The sequence below is a fragment of the Glandiceps talaboti genome, chromosome 14, assembly GCF_964340395.1.
Source record: "Glandiceps talaboti chromosome 14, keGlaTala1.1, whole genome shotgun sequence".
Taxonomy (NCBI): domain Eukaryota; kingdom Metazoa; phylum Hemichordata; class Enteropneusta; family Spengelidae; genus Glandiceps; species Glandiceps talaboti.
The window spans coordinates 23,793,060-23,819,491 of record NC_135562.1 but is presented as its reverse complement, the minus strand read 5'-3'; the positions used below and the strand labels follow the sequence as shown (position 1 = coordinate 23,819,491).

The 26,432-nt window shown below is 36.4% G+C and overlaps 2 protein-coding genes across 2 annotated transcripts in view; both read right to left on the bottom strand.

The window, feature by feature from the left end:
• LOC144445423 (uncharacterized) overlaps window positions 1-5,493 on the bottom strand; it is a 28,880-nt gene extending 23,387 nt beyond the window's left edge. Inside the window, exons 1-4 of the mRNA XM_078134962.1 lie at window positions 5,380-5,493; window positions 3,166-3,313; window positions 2,489-2,575; window positions 2,168-2,278 (exon numbers count right to left, since the gene is read on the bottom strand). Of these exons, the coding sequence (XP_077991088.1) occupies window positions 2,168-2,278; window positions 2,489-2,575; window positions 3,166-3,313; window positions 5,380-5,493 (460 nt within the window). The remainder of the gene's footprint in view (window positions 1-2,167; window positions 2,279-2,488; window positions 2,576-3,165; window positions 3,314-5,379) is intronic.
• An 8,680-nt stretch (window positions 5,494-14,173) lies between these two features.
• Window positions 14,174-26,432, bottom strand: part of LOC144445442 (glutamate-rich protein 3-like) — a 43,978-nt gene continuing 31,719 nt past the window's right edge. The window contains exons 7-8 of the mRNA XM_078134987.1: window positions 17,793-17,979; window positions 14,174-16,944 (exon numbers count right to left, since the gene is read on the bottom strand). Coding sequence (XP_077991113.1) covers window positions 16,716-16,944; window positions 17,793-17,979 — 416 coding nt within the window. The 3' untranslated portion in view covers window positions 14,174-16,715. The remainder of the gene's footprint in view (window positions 16,945-17,792; window positions 17,980-26,432) is intronic.

Below are 26,432 nucleotides of genomic sequence, written 5' to 3'. Positions count from 1 at the left end.
ACTAGTCATTCAATACTATGATACCTCAATTTAGTGGAAGGATGAACATTTACGTCGTTTATCGAAGCCCTTAGCTGAGGAGACAAATTCTAGACATAATCAGAATGACTTCCTGTGTTTATAGACAGTAACAGATAAGATTTGGGGGACGTGCCTTGGCGCATACCATTTCTCTCTAGGGTTGGGTCATAGCATGTTATTTTTTAATTTAAGGGAAACTGAAATGGATGGTGACCTTGTGTATTTTTTATCGTATGACGTTGTATCTTTTACCAAGTAAATAATAATAAATAGCATAAATGCTCAGATTTGAGAGCATTTGTGTTATAAGTTTGACAACCAACCCACACACCATGGAATGAGCCACTAATCATTACGTGTAAACTCTACACTTCATACCATTATTGATTCAGTGAAATAAACTACAACATGGAAAGTACATAATTTTGCTGTGTGACTAGCGATTTAGTTAGTGTTTTGAAGTTTCTTTTTGTCAATCTCTCAGTCGTCCTGTATATATGTTTGAGGCCAGTAACTGTTTGGTGTGTGTGTTTGTGGGGGGTACATAATTTTGCTGTGTGACTAGCGATTTAGTTAGTGTTTTGAAGTTTCTTTTTGTCAATCTCTCAGTCGTCCTGTATATATGTTTGAGGCCAGTAACTGTTTGGTGTGTGTGTTTGTGGGGGGGTGGGGGGGTGGGGGGGGGGTGTTTGTACATGTATACACGTGTGTGTGACTGAATGAATGGATGTAAAATATGTGTATATTTATTATGTACGTGTTTATGCCAAAATTGGTGTCAGTTTGAGGTTTCCAAGTGGACATTGCAAAATGAGAGGTTGGTACACACAATAATCATTTATATGATATTTACTTACTATGATAATAGTATGATATTATATGTAGTATTTTAGGACAGGTCAAATGTTTGCATAATATGAATGTCACTAATTTCATGAAAAAACTCGAACGTTTATTACTTAATGTTTTGTTTATGCATAAATTATTAAATGCTGAAAAAAAGAATGACTACCAAATCTTCCCTGTTGACTACCAGTTTTAAAAAGTGGTAGTCAAGGTGACTACCAACTAAAAAAAAAAAATTTTGAACCAGAGGTCTTTGTTTGATACAGGCTTCATTAAACTATCAAAGGGCCAATATAAAGGTAATGTGTTCATGTTTATCATAATTATTACCATAGCTATGAGTTGTAATGTATACATGTACTCGAAAATCCACCATTTTGAACACGAACTGAGTGAAGGCATAAGTCGAAACAATTACTAACTTAGTGGGCTCGCCAAGTTCATGGAATTACACCGACAGCTTTAAGAATTTTCAAAACCTACCAATAAATCACACAACACAAATTTTCTTCAGAGGAAACCTGACGTGTCATTTTTTTCTAAATTGAATATTTAACCAGTAAATGACAATGTATAATTAATGGTGTCTGTACTTCTGAAAGATGCTCTAAATGGCCTCTGAAAGGTTTCTGTTTTTCAAAAAAATTTCACCATGGGAGGGGGGGACACCTCCCTCCCAAACCCACCCCCCGCGCCTGCATAGCAGGCGAGGTGCACGCTATGCGTGCACTTCTCCGCCTATTATTATCATTTCTCCCCCTACTTTAAAACTTAATGAAACCCACACACATGCCTGTTGTTATCTTTGAAATATACATGTGACATCACCATTTGGCTGTTGCTATGGGCATGGTCTTGTTGCCAGGTATATTTGTATACATTTTTAGCCCCCTGAAGGGGATGCTATTACAATGGGCTCCATTTGTTCATGTGTCTGTGCTAGCATCCATCCGTAATATGTCATTTCTTAGACATGCAATATTCGATTTTGTTCAAACCTGACACAAAGGTGACATATCATGTGGGACATATGCACATCAACTTGTTTTAAGATATATGCAAATTTAAGTGAATGGTGGCCATATTTGTATTCAAAATGAGATGTGAAGTAGCCCATAAAAGATTAAATGATTTCATGACAATAAAACAATAACCTTTCAGTTCAAGGCTGAGTCAAAGCATTTTCTCACACCAAGAATAATGTTTTTCGACCCAAAACACACATCTCTGAGGCGATCATTTTCGTTTGAACAATGTCCCTGCAAATTAACAAATCAGTAATGAACAAGTCCATACGTACCATCGGAATCAAAGTCATCATCATCATAGTTATCTCCTTTGTCAGATTTGTTGTCACTATCATCCTCAGTATCAAAGGCTACTTGCTTAGACTTAGCCTCTGTATCACTTCCTGTAAAGTGTGCAATAGAGATGGAGTCAGTTTGATATTTCAATATTTCTAAACTCAAAACAACTTTTATCAAATAAAATAAAATAAAATAAAACAAAACAACAAAACAAACAAGGCAAAAACAAATTTTTACTCAGATTTAATTTACAGATTATCATGATTTATTGATGTATTGATTAGTTAATTGATTGATCTATTGATTGACTGTACCCGCTCTTTCTTTATCTGCATTTCCTTTATCTTCTTCATCTTCAAAGTCATCTTCATAGTCATCAATAGAAGCCTTGTTTTCATTGTCTTGAAAACAAAACAAGTAAACATACTATACTTGTAATTTATTATTGCAATATTGATTGAGTCATTGACCCCTAGTTCTATCAATGTGTAATGACCTTATTTGACCCCTAGTTCTATCAATGTGCAATGACCTTATTTGACCCCTAGTTATATCAGTGTAATGACCTTATTTGACCCCAAGTTCTCTATCAATGTGTAATGACCTTATTTGACCCCTAGTTCTATCAATGTGCAATGACCTTATTTGACCCCTAGTTCTATCAGTGTAATGACCTTATTTGACCCCAAGTTCTATCAGTGTGCAATGACCTTATTTGACCCCTACTTCTATTAATGTGTAATGACCTGATTTGACCCCTAGTTCTGTCAGTATAATGATCTTATTTGACCCCTACACACGCGAAAGTGCAACACCTTTGTTGAAGCTTGGTCAAAGGTCATATGAAGGTCGGGGTCAAAGCTTTATTAACCATTCAGCATGCCGATTTTTTTCTAAGCTTTGGAGTGCCGATCTTTGTCAAAGCTTTGCACTGCTAACCTTCGTCGAAGCACTGGAGTGCCAAGGTTTTTCTAAGCTTTGCACTGCTAACCTTCGTTGAAGCACTGGAGTGCCAAGGTTTTTCGAAGTTTTGGATTGCCAATCTTTGTCGAAGCATTGGAGTACCGATCTTTGTTGAAGCTTTGGAGTACCAAACTTTGTCGAATCATTGGACTCCTAATCTTTGCCGAAACTATGGCCTGCCAAGGTGAGTTGAAGATCTTGCAGAGCAAGGTTTGTTGAATCTTCAAGGTACCAACCTTTGACTAGTCTCACACACCAATGGCAACCTTTGCCAAAGGTTCAATAACTTTTATCTCATGTAACTTTGTCAAAACCTTATTTCCTTTATTCCACCTGTTCAATATTGATTTTAAAGACATACTTTTTAGTGACTAAAGTACAGTATCATCATACCATGGTACCAGAATAACTAATAATGTACAGGCTGTCTTTAAATCAAAGTGTGAGAAAGCAGGAAATGAGGCATTGGCAAAGTGTCTACAAGATAAAAGTCACTGAACTTTAAAATTAAACTAAATGCTCCTTTTATGCTGCATGTCCTTGAACATGCTGTTTTCTGTTTTTGTACTTTATTTATATCACCAACATGGTTGGTGTGGATGTAGTATTTGACTTACATTTTACTGTTTATTGTTACAAATACAAATATACTTTTACACAATGGCTATCCAGACTTTTACTAATTTTCACATTTTTTTTACTCTTTAGATGAATGTCACAAGTGAACAACAAACAGAAAGATGAACTAACCCAAAGTGCAGTCTTTGGCCAAATATACAATTCTCTTGCTATGTGTTTCATCTCTATATTCCTAGATGTCTCATTTTATATTTGTACCTCAAAGTCTACCACCATACATACAGTTTAGTTAAATAAACTCTGCATGTATTAAACATGTATTAAACCTTTTACAAATTAATTAGTTACAAACATGGACTTAGTATTATATTATTGTTTTAGTCTTTTTTTAAGTAGAAAAACATAGTTGATTCACTAATTTATAATAGCAAATAAACACTTATGGGCACTTTGAATTTTCTCGTTTGCTCATGCCGTGAATTTCCATGTGTTGAGTTCAAGGACACATATAATTTGGGGTATTTCTGAAAAGACCGAACAATATGATTTACATTTTTATTTCTTACATATAATCAGGTCCTTCAATTATTACCCAGTTGTTGCACAAATAAAACTAATAAAATATAGTGTCTATCCCATTCATGCAAAGTCTGGTAACTGGTGGAAAAATAAGTTCACATGTTATAATGTACAGAAGCTGTTGGTGTAAAAAAAAAGTTTTTATATTTTGAGAAAATTAAATTCTGGCTTTGCCTTGGTGGCTGATATATTAAGAATATGTTTGGTTGTGCAATATATGGTCTGACATCTCCACAAATACAGAACAAGCTATAGAATGGTTATAAAAAAAGTGTTGTTAAAAAAAAATAATGTAGAATTATTTACATCTTGTGACACCAGTGTGTAACAATTTGTCATAATTTTGTGTGTATCTATGTTATTGACGAGTTTATTTCAAGAGCTAATTGGTAATGTTTTTTATCACTCTATTTTGATATGTTTATGCTTTTCTTTTGGTTAGTTAATTTCTTTCATTGAATTCATTGGGTAACTTAATGTATTTTATTTTTTCTAATACATGTAGTGTATCTACCCATTTATATTTACATGTAATAATCACATACAGGCCACTTCATTCCCACACTGGCTTCAATTCTTTAGTGTTTTCTTCAAACCACATATCATTTATGATGAATACATCTCACTGGCATAGTTACACACACACACACACACATACACACACACAACCAAGATTTGTTTCTCAAGAACAACATGCAAAATGATTTACTTCAACACTGATTGATATGATTCCACATATATTTTTTAATCATGGCGAATAAATTACATTTTCAAGATTTTTGAAACTACCCCTCTTTATCAAAGCCGTTCTAAAACTGACAAAATATGATATGATATATACTTTATAAATACCTATCGTCGGAATATCAACCATCCATTGATAATTTGACCTGGTTTCACGTACATCATCACATCAGATGTACAGGCCGTCTGTTGCAACGCAAGTGTCGTCTGCTTCAATTTGGCCGACTAACGTGTACACAATTCTGTTTCGCAATGCACAAACCTTTCAATTGGCATTGACAGCAGTCATCTTATTTTCCATTTTCGAGCGAATGTTGAAAAATTATCAATAATTTCATACCATATCACCATGTTCAGTTGGGAGCTCGGAGGTCGATGTCGTGTCGCCAACGCCATCGCGACTGTTTTGATATGCACGTGCTGGCTGTGTGCCAAAAAGATTTGTGTCCGTCATACTGATTGGTCAGCTTTCTGACTGAGAGGTCATACCAGTAATCGATATTTCCAATGCACGGATATATAAAGTTATGTTACAAAGTTGTCGACGTGGTCGCTAATTCCATCAAATTTTACGTTTAAAACGCATATGGACGAATATTCTTTCTAGAAGCTTGTACTGAGGTTATACGTTCAAATCTTCACTGAAGGTTCTGAGAGGCATTTCGTTTTAAACCTTTGAAAATAAGCTTCGTAACAAGTTTTACTCACAAACCTCTGTCTAAGCTTCAGTATAAATTTTCACCGAAGGTTCTTCTGAGGCAACTTCGTATAACCTTTGAAAGTAAGCTTCATAACTAGTTGCGAATACAAACCTCAGTCGAAGCTTCATTACAAATCTTTACCGAAGGTTCTTCCGCGGCAACTTAGTTTGACCTTGGAAAATAAGCTTCCAAAATGGTTTTATATCCACAAACCTCTTTCGAAGCTTCATTACAAATCTTTATTGAAGGTTCTTCCGAGACAACTTAGTTTAACCTTTGAAAGTAAGCTTCACATAAGCTTTACCCACAAACCTTCATCTAAACTTCAGAGAAAACATTAATTGAAGCTTTATCGAAAAAAAGATTTGAACAAGCTTGCCGGTGAACCTTCAAGCGACCTTTGAGTGTCACGAAGGTTTGGCAAAGGTGTTGCACTATCGCGTGTGTAGTTCTATCAATGTGTAATGACCATATTTGACACCTAGTTCTGTCAATGTGTAATGACCTTATTTGACCCCTAGTTCTGTCAATGTGTAATGTCCTTATTTGACCCCTAGTTCTGTCAATGTGTAATGTCCTTATTTGACCCCTAGTTCTGTCAATGTGTAATGTCCTTATTTGACCCCTAGTTCTGTCAATGTGTAATGTCCTTATTTGACCCCTAGTTCTGTCAATGTGTAATGTCCTTATTTGACCCCTAGTTCTGTCAATGTGTAATGTCCTTATTTGACCCCTAGTTCTGTCAATGTGTAATGTCCTTATTTGACCACTAGTTATAACGAAATATACTAATAGCAAGCCATTGTAGATGACACAGTCCCTGCTGTTTGAGAGCTATTGATCCCTGCTTGGATTCCAATGGCCCCAGACATGAAAAAAATCATAACAGAATGGCTGCCTAGCAGTCCTGTTGGATTACATTGTGACACAAGTTGACATACATATATACATCATAGAACATTGTCTTTAAATAAGTTTTAATGGAAATTGTTCATGCATGTCTGTGTAATGTTCCAAATATGGAAAAATCATAACAAATATGTCTGCATAATGGCTTTCGAACATGAAAAATTAGTAACAAAATGTCTGTCTAGCGGCCATATTGGACTGTATTGACATGCATATGTATGCCATAGTGTGTTGTCCTTGTATCAAGTTTGATAGAAATCAGTGAAGTCATTTCCAAGTAATGGTTCTGGACATGAAAAAATCGTTTAAAAAATTGCCACCCGGTGGCCATATTGGATCGTATCACGACATAAATTGACACGCATATGTATGAAATAGAACATTGTCCTTATACTAACTTCGAAGGAGATCTGTTCAGGCACGTCTGCGTAATGGCTTTGGACATGAAAAAATCGTATCAAAATGGCCATCTGGTGGCCATATTATATCATATCACAAAATAAATTGCCATAGTGTGTTGCCCTTGTATCAAATTTGAGAGAAATCGGTCCAGTCATTTTCAAGAAATGACTCCGGACGCACAAAATGATGGACAGACGGATGGAGCCCAATCTATAAGTCCCTCTGGACTTTGTCCGATGGGGACTAAAAATACTCATTTCCCAGGGATCTCCACCTATGTGAATGTAGTTGATACACCCAGATTGCTATAACTTCAAAACAAAGTCACATGGCTAGCCAGCTGAAAGAGCATTGTGTGTTCTGGGAGACAAGTATAAAGTTAGTCTCACATTCAGAATCAGATTCACATCAGAGGACAATTATGTCTCATATTGAGCCTCAGGTTCAGTCTCATATTCGAAAAAATCATGATAACACCAGAAAAAAGTAGCCAAACAAGAAATAATAATGTCTAGGCTACAGGACATGTTTCCCTTCATGCTGAGCTCATTTGATTGGAGAGGGGATGTCTCAGCTTGCATGGGGAAAATTACATGAAAATCAGAGATAAAAGTTTGTCGCCAATACATTAGTGAGAGGTCAAATTTCAGCTGATGAGTTTGTTGGTAAGCGCACTATATGAATGTGTATCTACATATTGCGGCTGTTTAAAAGGATTTTAATCTTACTTAAAAGTCTGTAGAAGTAATACTTTTATGTTGGGTGAGAAATGGGTCATTTCCTGTAGTCCCTCCCTATGGTATAATTTCTTGTTTGACTGTTTTTTTCTGGTGTTATCAAGATTTTTCAAATATGAGACTGAACCTGAGGCTCAATATGAGACTGGCCTCATATCGTCCTCCAATGTGAATCTGATTCTGAATCTGAGACCAACTTTATGCTCCTTTCTGGGAGTACTCAGCACTTGCATTAAATGTCGTATAAGGGAAAAAAAGGAGACAACAGTTTGTATATGTGATAGGACCAGTAGAAGTTTAAACTAACAATTCGCTGTGCCTAGGAGACAACAGTTTGTATATGTGATAGGACCAGGAGAAATTTAAACTAACAATTCGCTGTGCCTAGGAGACAACAGTTTGTATATGTGATAGGACCAGTAGAAGTTTAAACTAACAATTCGCTGTGCCTTAGAGACAACAGTTTGTATATGTGATAGGACCAGTAGAAGTTTAAACTAACAATTCGCTGTGCCTCGGAGACAACAGTTTGTATATGTGATAGGACCAGTAGAAGTTTAAACTAACAATTCGCTGTGCCTCAGAGACAACAGTTTGTATATGTGATAGGACCAGTAGAAGTTTAAACTAACAATTCGCTTTACCTAGGAGACAACAGTTTGTATATGTGATAGGACCAGGAGAAGTTTAAACTAACAATTCGCTGTGCCTTAGAGACAACAGTTTGTATATGTGATAGGACCAGTAGAAGTTTAAACTAACAATTCGCTTTACCTAGGAGACAACAGTTTGTATATGTGATAGGACCAGTAGAAGTTTAAACTAACAATTCGCTGTGCCTAGGAGACAACAGTTTGTATATGTGATAGGACCAGGAGAAATTTAAACTAACAATTCGCTGTGCCTTAGAGACAACAGTTTGTATATGTGATAGGACCAGTAGAAGTTTAAACTAACAATTCGCTGTGCCTTAGAGACAACAGTTTGTATATGTGATAGGACCAGTAGAAGTTTAAACTAACAATTCGCTGTGCCTAGGAGACAACAGTTTGTATATGTGATAGGACCAGGAGAAGTTTAAACTAACAATTCGCTGTGCCTAGGAGACAACAGTTTGTATATGTGATAGGACCAGTAGAAGTTTAAACTAACAATTCGCTGTGCCTTAGAGACAACAGTTTGTATTTGTGATAGGACCAGGAGAAGTTTAAACTAACAATTCGCTTTACCTAGGAGACAACAGTTTGTATATGTGATAGGACCAGTAGAAGTTTAAACTAACAATTCGCTGTGCCTTAGAGACAACAGTTTGTATATGTGATAGGACCAGTAGAAGTTTAAACTAACAATTCGCTTTACCTAGGAGACAACAGTTTGTATATGTGATAGGACCAGTAGAAGCTTAAACTAACAATTCGCTGTGCCTTAGAGACAACAGTTTGTATATGTGATAGGACCAGTAGAAGCTTAAACTAACAATTCGCTGTGCCTTAGAGACAACAGTTTGTATATGTGATAGGACCAGTAGAAGTTTAAACTAACAATTCGCTTTACCTAGGAGACAACAGTTTGTATATGTGATAGGACCAGTAGAAGCTTAAACTAACAATTCGCTGTGCCTTAGAGACAACAGTTTGTATATGTGATAGGACCAGTAGAAGCTTAAACTAACAATTCGCTTTACCTAGGAGACAACAGTTTGTATATGTGATAGGACCAGTAGAAGCTTAAACTAACAATTCGCTGTGCCTTAGAGACAACAGTTTGTATATGTGATAGGACCAGGAGAAGTTTAAACTAACAATTCGCTGTGCCTAGGAGACAACAGTTTGTATATGTGATAGGACCAGTAGAAGTTTAAACTAACAATTCGCTGTGCCTTAGAGACAACAGTTTGTATATGTGATAGGACCAGTAGAAGTTTAAACTAACAATTCGCTGTGCCTCGGAGACAACAGTTTGTATATGTGATAGGACCAGTAGAAGTTTAAACTAACAATTCGCTGTGCCTCAGAGACAACAGTTTGTATATGTGATAGGACCAGTAGAAGTTTAAACTAACAATTCGCTTTACCTAGGAGACAACAGTTTGTATATGTGATAGGACCAGGAGAAGTTTAAACTAACAATTCGCTGTGCCTTAGAGACAACAGTTTGTATATGTGATAGGACCAGTAGAAGTTTAAACTAACAATTCGCTTTACCTAGGAGACAACAGTTTGTATATGTGATAGGACCAGTAGAAGTTTAAACTAACAATTCGCTGTGCCTAGGAGACAACAGTTTGTATATGTGATAGGACCAGGAGAAATTTAAACTAACAATTCGCTGTGCCTTAGAGACAACAGTTTGTATATGTGATAGGACCAGTAGAAGTTTAAACTAACAATTCGCTGTGCCTTAGAGACAACAGTTTGTATATGTGATAGGACCAGTAGAAGTTTAAACTAACAATTCGCTGTGCCTAGGAGACAACAGTTTGTATATGTGATAGGACCAGGAGAAGTTTAAACTAACAATTCGCTGTGCCTAGGAGACAACAGTTTGTATATGTGATAGGACCAGTAGAAGTTTAAACTAACAATTCGCTGTGCCTTAGAGACAACAGTTTGTATTTGTGATAGGACCAGGAGAAGTTTAAACTAACAATTCGCTTTACCTAGGAGACAACAGTTTGTATATGTGATAGGACCAGTAGAAGTTTAAACTAACAATTCGCTGTGCCTTAGAGACAACAGTTTGTATATGTGATAGGACCAGTAGAAGTTTAAACTAACAATTCGCTTTACCTAGGAGACAACAGTTTGTATATGTGATAGGACCAGTAGAAGCTTAAACTAACAATTCGCTGTGCCTTAGAGACAACAGTTTGTATATGTGATAGGACCAGTAGAAGCTTAAACTAACAATTCGCTGTGCCTTAGAGACAACAGTTTGTATATGTGATAGGACCAGTAGAAGTTTAAACTAACAATTCGCTTTACCTAGGAGACAACAGTTTGTATATGTGATAGGACCAGTAGAAGCTTAAACTAACAATTCGCTGTGCCTTAGAGACAACAGTTTGTATATGTGATAGGACCAGTAGAAGCTTAAACTAACAATTCGCTTTACCTAGGAGACAACAGTTTGTATATGTGATAGGACCAGTAGAAGCTTAAACTAACAATTCGCTGTGCCTTAGAGACAACAGTTTGTATATGTGATAGGACCAGGAGAAGTTTAAACTAACAATTCGCTGTGCCTAGGAGACAACAGTTTGTATATGTGATAGGACCAGTAGAAGTTTAAACTAACAATTCGCTGTGCCTAGGAGACAACAGTTTGTATATGTGATAGGACCAGTAGAAGTTTAAACTAACAATTCGCTGTGCCTTAGAGACAACAGTTTGTATATGTGATAGGACCAGGAGAAGTTTAAACTAACAATTCGCTTTACCTAGGAGACAACAGTTTGTATATGTGATAGGACCAGTAGATGTTTAAACTAACAATTCGCTTTACCTAGGAGACAACAGTTTGTATATGTGATAGGACCAGTAGAAGTTTAAACTAACAATTCGCTGTGCCTTAGAGACAACAGTTTGTATATGTGATAGGACCAGTAGAAGTTTAAACTAACAATTCGCTGTGCCTAGGAGACAACAGTTTGTATATGTGATAGGACCAGTAGAAGTTTAAACTAACAATTCGCTGTGCCTTAGAGACAACAGTTTGTATATGTGATAGGACCAGTAGATGTTTAAACTAACAATTCGCTTTACCTAGGAGACAACAGTTTGTATATGTGATAGGACCAGGAGAAGCTTAAACTAACAATTCGCTGTGCCTTAGAGACAACAGTTTGTATATGTGATAGGACCAGTAGATGTTTAAACTAACAATTCGCTTTACCTAGGAGACAACAGTTTGTATATGTGATAGGACCAGTAGAAGTTTAAACTAACAATTCGCTGTGCCTAGGAGACAACAGTTTGTATATGTGATAGGACCAGGAGAAGTTTAAACTAACAATTCGCTTTACCTAGGAGACAACAGTTTGTATATGTGATAGGACCAGTAGAAGTTTAAACTAACAATTCGCTGTGCCTTAGAGACAACAGTTTGTATATGTGATAGGACCAGGATAAGTTTAAACTAACAATTCGCTTTACCTAGGAGACAACAGTTTGAATATGTGATAGGACCAGGAGAAATTTAAACTAACAATTTGATGGCAAAACTGAGGTCCTCCTTATCACATCTCAGTTCAACAGGCTTCCTCGTCCCATCCACCACATCAACATTAAATCGTGTTCCATGCAGTGAGTGAATTCAGCATGTAACATTGGTGTAACATTTGATGACCATTATAATTTCAAGAAGCACAACTCTTTGACATGTAGATCAGTTCTTTTTTACCTCTGAACAATAGGTTGCATACGCAAGTATATTACGAAGGAAGTTTGTCAGAAACTTGTTCATGCACTTGTATCATTGAAACTTGACTCATGCAATGCCCTTCTGTATGGGCTGCCAGCTAAAGACATTGACCCTATTCAACATCCACCAAAATAAAGCAGCTAGGATTGTGTCATGTACAAAGAAAATAGATCACATCACACCGGTTCTTTCTGCTCTTCACTGACTACCTGTCCATTATAGGACCCAATACAAAATAGTACTGATCACCTACAAGGCACTCAATAACACTACTCTGGTTACATCGCTGACTTGATTATCAGTAAACCAACAACTCGTTCACTTCGCTCAAATAACAAAAGTCTACTTCATGTACCTCGCTGTAATACAAAGTGATGCAGTGAGCATGCGTTCTCGCGAGCAGCGCCAGTCGTATGGAACAGTATACCACTTGAACTTCGTTCATCACCCACTGTTGATAAATTCAAGAAGGACATCAAGACATATCTGTTTGCAAGAGCTTTCTAACTTTTTAGATTGATCTACTATTGTTCCTGTTCAGTACCATAGAACATTGCATCGTATTGGATTTTGGCACTATACAAATTCTCTTGATTGATGGATTGATTGATGTGTAATGGCCTTGTTTGACCCCTTGTTTTTTTACGTGAAATGACCTTGTTTGACCTCTAGCTCTGTTGATGTGTTTAATCTTCTGCACAGCACAAACATCATGTACGCACACACATATAGTGATACATACACACACACATCCCTGCATGCATACTTGCACATACTCGGTGACATATAACTGTTGCTCAACATACAAATTCACCACCAAGGCAGACACAAGCACACCACATTATAGCTTGAATATAGAGGTATTAGGGGATAACTGGACAGTATAAGTGTAGACAATTGATGTATAACTATTGGGTCATTACACAATTAAACAGATCAGTCAATTGCTTTTGATTCTGATGAACCATGATAGGAAATTTGACATTAAATTTCTACCATGGACTATCATTGAATAATGACCCACTTGTTGGGCTTATTGAAAAATGACCCACCAATTGGACTTGTTGAACACTGACCCACTGATCAGATTCATTGAACAATGACCCACATATTAGATTCATTGGACAATGAGTCACTCATTAGACCCATTGAACAAATGACCAAATGATTGAATTCATTGAACAAATGAACCACTCATTAGATTCATTGACCAATGACTCACTCATTAGATTCATTGACCAATGACCCATCAACTTGATTTATTGAACAAAGGACTCACTGATTTAGTGATTAGATCCACTGACCAATGACCCACTGATTAGATTCATTGAACAATGACACACTGATTAGATTCATTGAACAATGACCCACCGATTAGATTCATTGAACAATGACCCACCGATTAGATTCATTGAACAATGACCCACCGATTAGATTCATTGAACAATGACCCACCTATTACATTCATTGAACAATGACCCACCGATTAGATTCATTGAACAATGACTCACCGATTAGATTCATTGAACAATGACCCACCGATTAGATTCATTGAACAATGACCCACCGATTAGATTCATTGAACAATGACTCACTGATTAGATTCATTGGCCAATGACCCACCGATTAGATTCATTGAACAATGACCCACCGATTAGATTCATTGAACAATGACTCACTGATTAGATTCATTGGCCAATGACTCACCGATTAGATTCATTGAACAATGACCCACCGATTAGATTCATTGAACAATGACTCACTGATTAGATTCATTGGCCAATGACTCACCGATTAGATTCATTGAACAATGACCCACCTATTATATTCATTGAACAATGACCCACTGATTAGATTCATTGGCCAATGACCAACTGATTGGACCCATAATTATCTCAAGCTTTAATACAAACTAATGATTCATGATAGAACCAATGACCTGCTAAATGGACCAATGACCCAGCCTGTGAAGCTCCCCTTGTGCACCAATGACCTGCTAAATCATAACTGGGCCAATGACCAAGTAATACTCTGACTTGACAAAATGACCTACTCAAATCTTACAATAAATCTATGCAGAAATAAATTAAAGCAAAACTAAATTTATCTTATAGCAAATTAATTAAAGCACTGCGTTGCTATATGAAACAGATGAGGACTCACAACATGATAAACTTAATGAGCATTTTATTGTACTATCCTTGTCAAAAAAAACACAAGGAAATTTCTCAAGTTTTCATTTTCTTGAATAAACTGCATGCAGTTTATATAACAATTATACAAAAGGTTTGAAAATATACTATGGATATCTGTAGATATAGAGTTCATTTAATGTTAATAATCAAAAACTATACTAATGTGTTGGAAAATCAGGAGTTGTATAAAATATATGATTCACAACATCTTTTCTATTTTCAATGATTTGTCTTGATGAAGTAAACACAAAAAACTGAGTACATAGTATAAATTCTTGACTAGGGGAAAAGAGCAACCAACATGCTCTATGTTATCATGTGTTGTGTTATCTATAACAATGCAGTACTTTAGTGTCTTTTAGGACTACAATGACATTAAATTTATGTTGTTGTTTTTTCTACAACCAGGTTACAAACACCAAGAAGAGATGACAGCTAGTATGATGAACAGAAATGATGTAAAGAGATTGTTTTGTTGCAGAATGTTAGGAGAATGGAGTGATGGTTGTTTTTTTTTTATCAGTATAGTGAGTTTGGACAGACAATGATGATAACACAGCACACGATGTTCAAACAGCATGCATATTACTCTTTTCAACAATTAATAACAAATATTACTTTATACAAACATTATCTTAGAACCAAAGCTTTGTTGTGGACTATTATTAAATCTCTACCAGACATAATCTTGAATTCATCAAATATAGAACACACTCATATAATTATGTAACCATTGCTATGTGTACATAATATATAGTCTGTGATCAGAACACACAATTCCACTCTCAACATATATTATGTAACCATTGCTATGTGTACATAATATATAGTCTGTGATCAGAACACACAATTCCACTCTCAACATATATTATGTAACCATTGCTATGTGTACATAATATATAGTCTGGTGATCAGAACACACAATTCCACTCTCAACATATATTATGTAACCATTGCTCGTACAATTTTGGTTGGACATGACAATGCTTGCAACTACAAATGTAGGTGGAATGGAAATTTAACTAAGAAAAGTTGCAAGGAGTCAGCTAAGTCAATAGAATACCATAATAAAGCTTTGGTTCTTAGCCATATACAAACATTAACATGGATAAAACAACAAACAAGGTGACATTGGTACTGTAACAGTAACTATTGTGTTTTAAAGTCAAGAAAAGTGGCTGTAATACAATCTCCAATCACAAGTACAACAATTACAATAAACTATTTTTTGGATAAAATATGCATGATTATATTTAGTAAGGTTTAAATCCTATTTTGTGTTTGTCTTGCAGCATATATCAAATATAAACAAGTTTAAGTGTAAATTTAAAATGAAGTGTATACTTAAGTACAGACATGGTCAGTCAAGTGTTGAAAACATCATATATACAGCCATAGTCAGTCAAGTGTTGGAGATACTCATTGAAAACATCATCAAAATCTATAGCCATAGTCAGTGAAGTGTTTGGGGATTCACTACAAAAGTCCTAATTAATGTGTTGGGGTACTTTACTACGGAGGTGTTTCCTTGCTAGTGGTACATATCTTGGGGTACTTAACTATTGAGGTGTTTTGTTACTAGTAGTACATATCTTGGGGTACTTTACTACGGAGGTGTTCTGTTACTAGTAGTACATATGTTGGGGTACTTTACTACGGAGGTGTTTTGTTACTAGTGGTACATATCTTGGGGTACTTTAGTACGTAGGTGTTTTGTTACTAGTGGTACATATCTTGGGGTACTTTAGTACGTAGGTGTTTTGTTACTAGTAGTACATATCTTGGGGTACCTTACTACGGAGGTGTTTTGTTACTAGTGGTACATATCTTGGGGTAATTTAGTACGTAGGTGTTTTGTTACTAGTAGTACATATGTTGGGGTACTTAACTATGGAGGTGTTTTGTTACTAGTGGTACACATCTTGGGGGGTACTTTACTACATAGGTGTTTTGTTACTAGTAGTACATATCTTGGGGTACTTTAGTACGTAGGTGTTTTGTTACTAGTAGTACATATCTTGGGGTACTTAACTATGGAGGTATTTTGTTACTAGTGGTACACATCTTGGGGGGTACTTTACTACATAGGTGTTGCGTTGCTAGCAGTACACATTTTAAAATTATCTTATGTTTCCTCTACAGACAATACATGTATATCTCACTTTGTGCATGATATCAACTTTGAACTTGAGCCAACCAAATGCTTACAAGGCTAATGCTTTGAACTGTGTGACTGCAACAATTACATTGCACGTTTAGAAAGCCAATGATTTGTGACACCTATGTCCTTTTGTGGCTATATCTCAGACACTAATCTTCAAAATCACTGCTGTATGCAGCCTGATTCTCATCCTCACTTTCAGATGCTGATGATTCACTGCTGCTGCTGCTGGAACTTGCAGAACCCAACTCACCAGCTGATGTTGATTTCTTCTCTTCCTCCGATGTTGTCTCCTTCTTTCCATTATCTTCATCATTGCTTTTCTTCTTCTTTTTCTTTTTATCCTTTTTTCCTTTCTCCTCAGCTGCAACTTGACACCTAGAATCAAACAACCAAGCATCTTATAAGACGACGTATTATGTACCAAGTTATAATGAATTTGAAGCGTGCATTCTTGAATTACTGAAAACCATTAATTACGTTAATTACTCATTAATATTCATGGAATGTTTACCAAAACCTAATCAATTGTTGCCATTAACCTACAGAACATGTGTGCCGAATTTCGTTTGAATTGAGTAAGCCATTTTAGAGAAAACAATGACACAGATAGAATCCCCCCCCCCCCCATCTCCTTTCTTATGGCAAGAAAAAAGCTATGAAGAAAACCAAAATTTGGCTAGGTCAAAGGTCAAGGTCTTAGTATTTGATATTATGGGTGTAAGCACTTGAATAGAGTCACTACATATTACACATAAAAAAATCACGACGCATATTAATATTCTGAAATTAACAACAATATGGCCATCATTCGGCCATATTTTATTCAGTCACAAAAACAAGTTATGTGCATGTATGTCTCACATAGCATATTTCCTTTGTGCCAGGTTTGGTTGAAATCAGTTCTTGCATACCAGAGATATGAGGGAAAACACAGAAACAACAAATATGGCTGCCATTCGGCCATATTGGATTCACTTGCAAAACTAATATTTGCTCATTTGCAGGAAATAATAACCTTGCTCATGCATGGTCATTATTTTCATGGCATATCAAAGCCATAAGTGCATGAAATTGCAATAGAGTCTTTCTTTTAAAAAAAACATTTACTGTGTATACATTACTTTTATTTCATTTTATTCACAGAATAATGCAAAACTTATTGTATATTTCCAAAAGTGGTGTACTATAATACTACTATGTCAATTATTGTACGATTTACTTACTTGTAGCATTGATAACCGCCCTCTACAGACATATATGAGAAATGTCCTTTACTGCCACCAAGTCTTTTACCAGGTCTATATTTATATTCACAGCAAGCACTAACACGTATATCTTGTATACCATTGATGTATACAGTGGCACTGAATGGATAGCCACGATGACGACGAGATGTAAATACCAATTGATCTATCAATCAACAGAAGTGATCAAGTAAGGATTAATAATAGTAATAGTAAAAATAGTGTCAATGGCACTGTAGTACAACTGTATTTGGCTGTTGCTGTGGGCGTGTCTTGTTGCAAGGCATATTTGCATATGAGCTTTTAGATTGACAGATTTCGGAGAGGACATATGGAAATATGACAGGTTTAATCAATCATGCAACAGCATTAACCACTATTATAAACAAGTCATTAAGAATGACATAGCCCCCGCTATGATTGGGTTTTAAGGAACAGTTTATGTTGTCATTTCCTTGATATCACTGCACTCTGATCACGCAACAACACTTGTGAACCTAAATTAAAACAGACTTAGATATGTTGTGTCTGCTCATTGGACATGGGACATGCCTACTCATGTTGTGTCTCCTCGTTGGACATGGGACATGCCTACTCTTCAAGATGACGTGATGGAATAAACCATTCAACAATAAAGGATGGGTCGGGTGGGGGACACCTGTTCAAGCATGTCTGAGTTACGGCTTTGGACATGAAAACTGCGCCAACAAAATCGCTGCCAGGCAGCCATATCGGATTATATCACAACGAAAATGGATATGCACATGTATGTTATAGAACACTGTGCTAATACCAACTTTGAATGAGATCTGTTCAAGCATGTCTGAGTTATGGCTGCTTTGGACATGGAAAATTCGCAAACAAAATGGCTGCCAGGCAGCCATATTGGACCGTATCATGACGAAAATGGATATGCACATGTATGTCATAGAACACTGTCCTAATACCAACTTTGAATGAGATCTGTTCAAGCATGTCTGAGTTATGGCTTTGGACAGGAAAAATTCGCAAACAAAATGGCTTATTGGATTGTATTATGAAACAAATATGTGAAATAAAGTTTATTATATGTAATTGTGTTTCATTTTAAGATCGATATTTTTCTGGGAGGCACGTACAACCATAGACTGGGCAATTGATAAGTCATTTACAGTTGTAATTTAGACCCCAAATGTTTCGATATTTTTTTATGCATTTTCTCTCGTCCCGTTTACATCGTTTGTGTTTTTTCTCTCATCACGTTTACATCGTTTGTGTTTCTATTGTCAGAATAATTTGCTTTCGGTCACACTTCTCAACTAAAGACTGTTTGTTTTCACCATAGACTGGGCAATTAATAAGTTGTTTACAACCACATACTTTACTTTGATATGGCGGGTTTTAATTATATGAATAGGTGGGTCTGTTCACACCTATGTTGCTATCGGCATACGTTGGTAATACATTATATCACTTAACACGCGGTGTTCACTTTTATGCTACATTCTTTTTGCACTATATGCCACCCAAAACAATTTTTTTACTTAACATTGATAGGGAGAGTTTGATTATATGAATAAGTTGTCCGTTTCGATTGATTTTGTGTGTGTTTTTTCTCTCATCACGTTTACATCATTTGTGTTTCTATCGCCAGAATAATTTGTTTTCGGTCACACTTCTCAACTAAAGACTGTTTGTTTTCACCATAGACTGGGCAATTAATAAGTCGTTTACAACCTATACCTACCAATACTTTTAAAACTTTACAATCGTCACAAAATCGATTTTCACGTCATAGTTTGCCAACTGCACGGAATATGATAGTACGATCTAATTCTGCACTGATAAGGGTCGCTGACACATGAGCTTGGCCTTTGTGTCCTTGAAAATTGTCAATGTATCAATATGTATCTCAAGGAAATAAAGTTGTCACATTTATATTGTACTATAGGACGGACAGAGACCCACCTCAGATCCCGCGGACCCGGACATATCTATCACGATCTGATGATTATTCAGGCTCATTCACTCTGAATATATTACGCCATGCTATACGGTAATAAGCGTCTTATGAATATTCACAGTAACAAAGCAACAAAACCACCCACGGGGCGGAACCGTGAACTTGAAATGGACGTCTTCCCTCAAGTGATGGTTTTTTCAGGACTGGTTTAATGAGAACAGTTTTGAAGTTAGAGGGAATGTACCAGATGAAAGGAAATGATTGATAACTTGTGTGATATATGGTAACAAGGTGTCTAAACATTCTATTGTGTGATATATGGTAACAAGGTGTCTGAACATTCTATTGTGTGATATTATAGTAACAAGGTATCTAAACATTCTATTGTGTGATATATGGTAACAAGGTATCTAAACATTCTATTGTGTGATATTATGGTAACAAGGTATCTAAACATTCTATTGTGTGATATATAGTAACAAGGTGTCTAAACATTCTATTGTGTGATATTATAGTAACAAGGTATCTAAACATTCTATTGTGTGATATTATGGTAACAAGGTATCTAAACATTCTATTGTGTGATATTATGGTAACAAGGTGTCTAAACATTCTATTGTGTGATATATAGTAACAAGGTGTCTAAACATACTATTGTGTGATATATAGTAACAAGGTATCTAAACATTCTATTGTGTGATATATGGTAACAAGGTGTCTAAACATTCTATTGTGTGATATATAGTAACAAGGTGTCTAAACATTCTATTGTGTGATATTATAGTAACAAGGTGTCTAAACATTCTATTGTGTGATATTATGGTAACAAGGTGTCTAAACATTCTATTGTGTGATATATAGTAACAAGGTGTCTAAACATTCTATTGTGTGATATATAGTAACAAGGTGTCTAAACATTCTATTGTGTGATATATGGTAACAAGGTGTCTAAACATTCTAGTGTGTGATATTATGGTAACAAGGTGTCTAAACATTCTATTGTGTGATATTATAGTAACAAGGTGTCTAAACATTCTATTAATAAAACTTAGAATAGTATTCTTTACAATCTCATCATCAACAGGTTTAAAATTACTGAGAGGCATGCCCTGAAAGCAATGTTCAGTGCACAATGGGCTGGAGACGTTTTGACAATCAAGATTGGCTCTAATGGATTTAACCTTTTCATCAAAGAAATCCAGAAAATGTTGTGGCAGTTCTATGGCAGTTCTAATGCTGAACAATTGCTTTGTTGTATGGCACTTGCTAACTTTTTTACAAAAGTACTTGGTTTTCGCTGAATGAACAAGTTTTGTAACAACTTTCTTTGCATGGAAGAACCAGAGAGTGCATTACTACATGTATGCTCAAGTAGATCAGGAAAACTCGTTGAGAAACAGCGAGTCTGTGAGTTTATTTTCCAGCCTGGTGGTGGACGATAAATGCAAAAGAAATGGATGGTTTGTTGAGGTAGGGTTATCGAGATCTGGGCGAGTTCATACGATATATGTTTAAAGGAGAAATTGTCCTTGAAGGAGATTCGAGGAGCATATATTTCATAATAAATAATGGCAAGTCCACCACTGTTAGAGGGGCGAGGAAAAGATTTGATACAGTATCCTGGAGGTGTTAGCAGGGATCACTCTGGGCCGCGATCACGCGCTATTTGCGCTGTAAAAACAAAAATATCGCGTCCAGAAAACTCAATTGGGACACAAAATCGCACCGTCGATACTAATAGCGCGTCACTGTGATAGATACGCGACATCATATCTAAGCTTTTGTTTACTACAAACGTACAAGGCGCATACTACGCATGTCTTTTGCTGCCCTCAGGCGGCAAGGTTTATCTGCATCATGCCCCTTTCAAACAGTGTCTATGATTGGTTGCCGACATGAAGGCAGGCGCTCATCGACAAATCAACGGAGTTGATACAGTAAATGTTCATTACTGATTAGTCACACGTACATGTGTACGTAATGGAGCTTTCAAAGACGTCGGGTGCCAGTACGAGTGCAATCTGATTAAAATCTGATATTAGATAGGCTGGTTTTCCTGTATTTACCTTTATTCCATCGTTATTGCGTCTTTTTCGTGAGTTTTTTTCCCCGGGGGAAAAAAAACTGGCATTCGCCCGGGGGAAAAAAACTCACGAAAAAGACGCAATAACGATGGAATAAAGGTAAATACAGGAAAACCAGCCTATCAAATATCAGATTGGTACGAGTGGGACCAAGAAACGCAAATGCTCTATCTTGGACTATTGTACAAAAGTTACTCCTTCGCTGGGAACTAATCTGGATTCGACTACATTCGCTAGTGAGGACGAAGAATGGGTATGTCCTGGTGTAGGTCGCAAGACAAACCGGAAATTTCAAAATAATTGGCTGGCTATGTATGGGTCGTTTTTGCGTCACGATAAGGACAAGGGAGAAATGATCTGCTACCTTCGCAGAAATCTACAGTTAAGGACAATGATGTACAATGCAAGACAAGTATAGGAGTTATAGACCGTTGACGTGGTATTTTCCTATGAAATAAATGTTTCATGAAGTTAATATGTTGATGTGTATGTACTGTGTTTATTTGTACAGTAGCAAATTCTAGTATGAAAGTTGATATGAAATCCATAGGCTTATGATCACAATTATATATATATGTGTGTGTGTGTGTGTGTTACAGTGTATACCAGTATAATATACACATGACGCACATACAGTTGCCATATTTTTACTTCCGTCCCACACAGTTTTCAAATTGTCTCACTCATTTTCTCCAAATGGGACATTGGCTCATGCAGCTCTGGAGCCAGGGTGATCCCTGTGTTAGTAGTACACTTAGCGTCATCTCCTCTGTAACAAATGTTGACATTTCAGTCTCTTCTGTGGACTATTTTAATATTTATAGAGTGTGCATTCAGTAAAGCTATGGTCATGTCCTTATTGTTGACGTTGAACGGTTGATATGTTGCTTGCCAACTGTCTTCCGTTTATTTGTGCCAGCTCTTGTTTCTCTATGGGTAGGACATTTTGATTGGAGGCCCAGTGATCTTATTGTCCTTCACACTGTAGAAGTGCATGGCAATTGAGTGGATATCTTGTCATGGAAATGTGTCAATTTCATTTCTCATGTTGATGATATATTAATATATACAGATGGGCAAATGAGAACACCACCACATAATACAGCATATGGAGTGTTGTCATCTGTAGATCAGTAATGTTCCAGGTGTAGCAATATATTCAAATTGCCATTGAATGCAAGGACCAAGAGAAAGCAGCATTCAATTGTTATTCAGATGTGACAGAAACAGATACTTCGATGGATGAATAATCAGGTAGTTAACTCAGTATAAGATGTTGTTCACAGAAATAATAAACTTGAGTTTACCAGTAGATGTCTAGCCCAGGGTGGCATTGAAGTAGTCCAGTGTAGTCCTTGGTACTGCACGATTCCTCTTATGGTGAAGTTTACTTTTGGCGCAAGTCAAATTGTAGTGGTATTAAATCGTCTATGGATACTGTAAGGGAAATGTGTCAAACCAGTGACGTATGTCTTTTGCAAGAGCACTGGCTCTCAGAGTCAGAGCTTAGTTTGTTGTCACACATTAGTAACGATTTCTATGCTGTTGGTGAAACGGCTATGGGCGATGCTTCCGGTATTCGTATTGGCAGACCATTTGGAGGTGTAGCCGTACTTTGGAGGAAGTCCCTCTCTTCCGTGAATATCAAACGATGTAATGACAGTCGTCTTATAGGCTTTGAGATAAGTCATTCCGATGGTAAATTGTATGTTTTAAATGTATATATGCCTACTCAGAATAGAGAAAATTACCATGAATTTCAAGAGTATCTGCAGAAAATTCGTCATTTCATAGATGAAACCGATACAAACAGTGTCATGGTCATAGGTGATTGGAATGCTGATATCAACTCCGACTTCGGACAAGAAATGTTTACTTTCTGTAATGACAATAATTTCATCTGTTCTGACGTCTCTCGTCTTGGTACGGACAACCTACAGAACTTTACTTACTTGAGTGAAGCTCATCACTCGACGTCATGGCTTGACCACTGTGTTTCTACTCCGGCTGCACATAGTTGTATTAATGACATTTATATTTCACATACATTTATTGGTTCTGATCACTTTCCATTAAGTGTAGCTTGTAACCTGGATTCCCTTCAGAAGTATGACTTTCAGTCTCCACATCATAGTAGCACATCTCTTAACAAGATTAACTGGTCATGTGTGGATAATATCTCTTTACAGAATTATTATAATTATACAGAACAGTACTTCAAAGATTTAAGTTTGAATGGAGGGGCATTTACTTGTCGTGACACAACGTGTCAGGATCCCTCACATTTGATGTCTATTGATAAACTTTATGATGATATTATTAATGCTTTGTCGTCTGCAGCGTCTGATAGTATTTCTGTAAAGAGGTCTAACAACTCTGAGAACCCTAAAAAGCAAATTCCAGGATGGAATGATCATGTTAAAGAGTTTCATTCCATTGCTCGTGATGCATTTATTTTATGGAGGGATAATGGTAGTCCTCGCCAAGGTCCCATTTTTGAAATTATGAGAAAAACACGTGCTAAGTTTAAATATGCTTTAAAGGCATGTAGAGTCAATGAGAATAAAATGAAAGCTGATGCTCTGACTAGAAACCTCTCTAATGGTAACAGCAAACAGTTTTGGAAGACTGTCAGTAGAAACAAAAAGTCTTCTCCCTTATCGTCATCTGTAGGCGGCTGTAATGGTCACCATAACATTGCAGATATGTGGCGTGATCATTTTGCCAGTCTTTTGTCATCTGTGGCCAACAACAGTAACGAACGTTGTGTTTCTGTGTTTTTTAGATGCCACTAAGGCTTTTGATCGAGTGAACCACTGGACACTTTTTCGTAAATTGCTTGACAGAAATGTACCTATTTTCATCGTCAGAATTTTAGTTTATTGGTATCGGCATCAACAATTTTGTATCAGATGGGGATCCGTCTTGTCTGAGCAATTTCCTATAAGTAATGGTGTTAGACAAGGTGGCATTCTATTGCCTCGTCTTTTTACAGTGTATATTGATAGTTTAAGTAGCTTGCTAACTGGGACTAAGATTGGCTGTCACCTTGAAGGTAAATGTATTAACCATCTCGTGTATGCTGATGATATTGTTTTGATATGTCCGTCAGTTAAATGTCTCAACAGTCTTGTAAAAACGTGTTGTAAATATGCTATGAAGCATGATATTATTTTCAATCCCAAGAAGACTAAATGCCTGTCTATCATGCCACCAAGATGTAATATTTCAAACATTCCTCAGGTGAAGCTTAACAATACAGTGCTCCCATTTGTAAACAAGCATTCGTATTTAGGTGTTATTTTTAATTCTGACAGTAATGACAATGACGATATCAGACGTCAAATGAGATCATTTTATGCCAAGGCTAACTCTCTTATTTGTAATTTTTGGAAACGTTCATATTCTGTTAAATGTATTTTATTTCAAGCTTATTGTTCGTCAATGTATTGTTCGCATATTTTGAGTGTTTATACCAGTAAGTGTTTTAATGATGTACGAGTTGCGTACAATAATGCTTTTAGAATTTTACTTGGTATAAAGAGGTGTGTTAGTATTTCTAACATGTTTGTTCGTAGTTTCATTATGACTTTTGAAAGTAAGCAGCGTATTCTGAAATCTAAATTTTATTTTAGACTTAAAGAGAGTAATAACATTTTAATTGCTGCATCGTTGTCAGAATTTGTCATTTTTAATAGTAAATTTTGGAGAAGATTCTTTATTGAATGTTTTTAAATGTGTACTGTATATTAGTCTTTTTGTGTCTGTTTTTTTGTTGTTCGTGCAATTTATTTTGTTTATGAGCTTGCTCTCGAAATAAAACTATATATAATATTATTATTGTAGTAAAAAAAACTGGAAATCTTGGGAAATGACTTAGGGGCAGCAAGCAAGGTGCACACCTGTATATTCAGTATATATCTTAACCCCTTAGATTGTTCCCACCAAATCTCAGCCCAATCTGCGCAGTTGTTCTGGAACTAAAGATTTTAGACCAAAAAACACATCTTTTATTGCTAATTTGCATATTACTGATGGAATCATGATATCATGAACAAATCTTAATGTAACTCCCCCAAGAATGTTCCCAACAAAATTCAGACCAATCTGCCCAGTAGTTTTTGAGTTTGTTTTTTGACAAAAAATGGCATTTTTTGACCCAAATCACACACCTGTGATGCAATCACTTTGCTTTGAACAATTTCCCAACTAGACACCAAAAGTAATGTCCCCACCAAATACCAAGGCAATCGGTCTGGTTTTTTGAGTTTAAGTCATCCACACACACACACACACACACACACACACACACACACACACACACACACACACACACACACACACACACACGCATAAACAGACAGACAGACAGACAGGCGGACAGACACTGCACCATGCCTATGCAGTGTTCTCCATGGGCCCTTTTAAAGGAGCGGCCCACCCTATTAAGTTTTGCTGACACCCCATTAAATTTGCATATTAGCTGCTCAGAACTTTGATTTGTTCAGCCTGCGTTTGTTCGGAGATAGCCCACTACTCATTGTTTTACTAGGAGATGCTTACGTGTGCTAATACACTATTGTCTGTCACCTT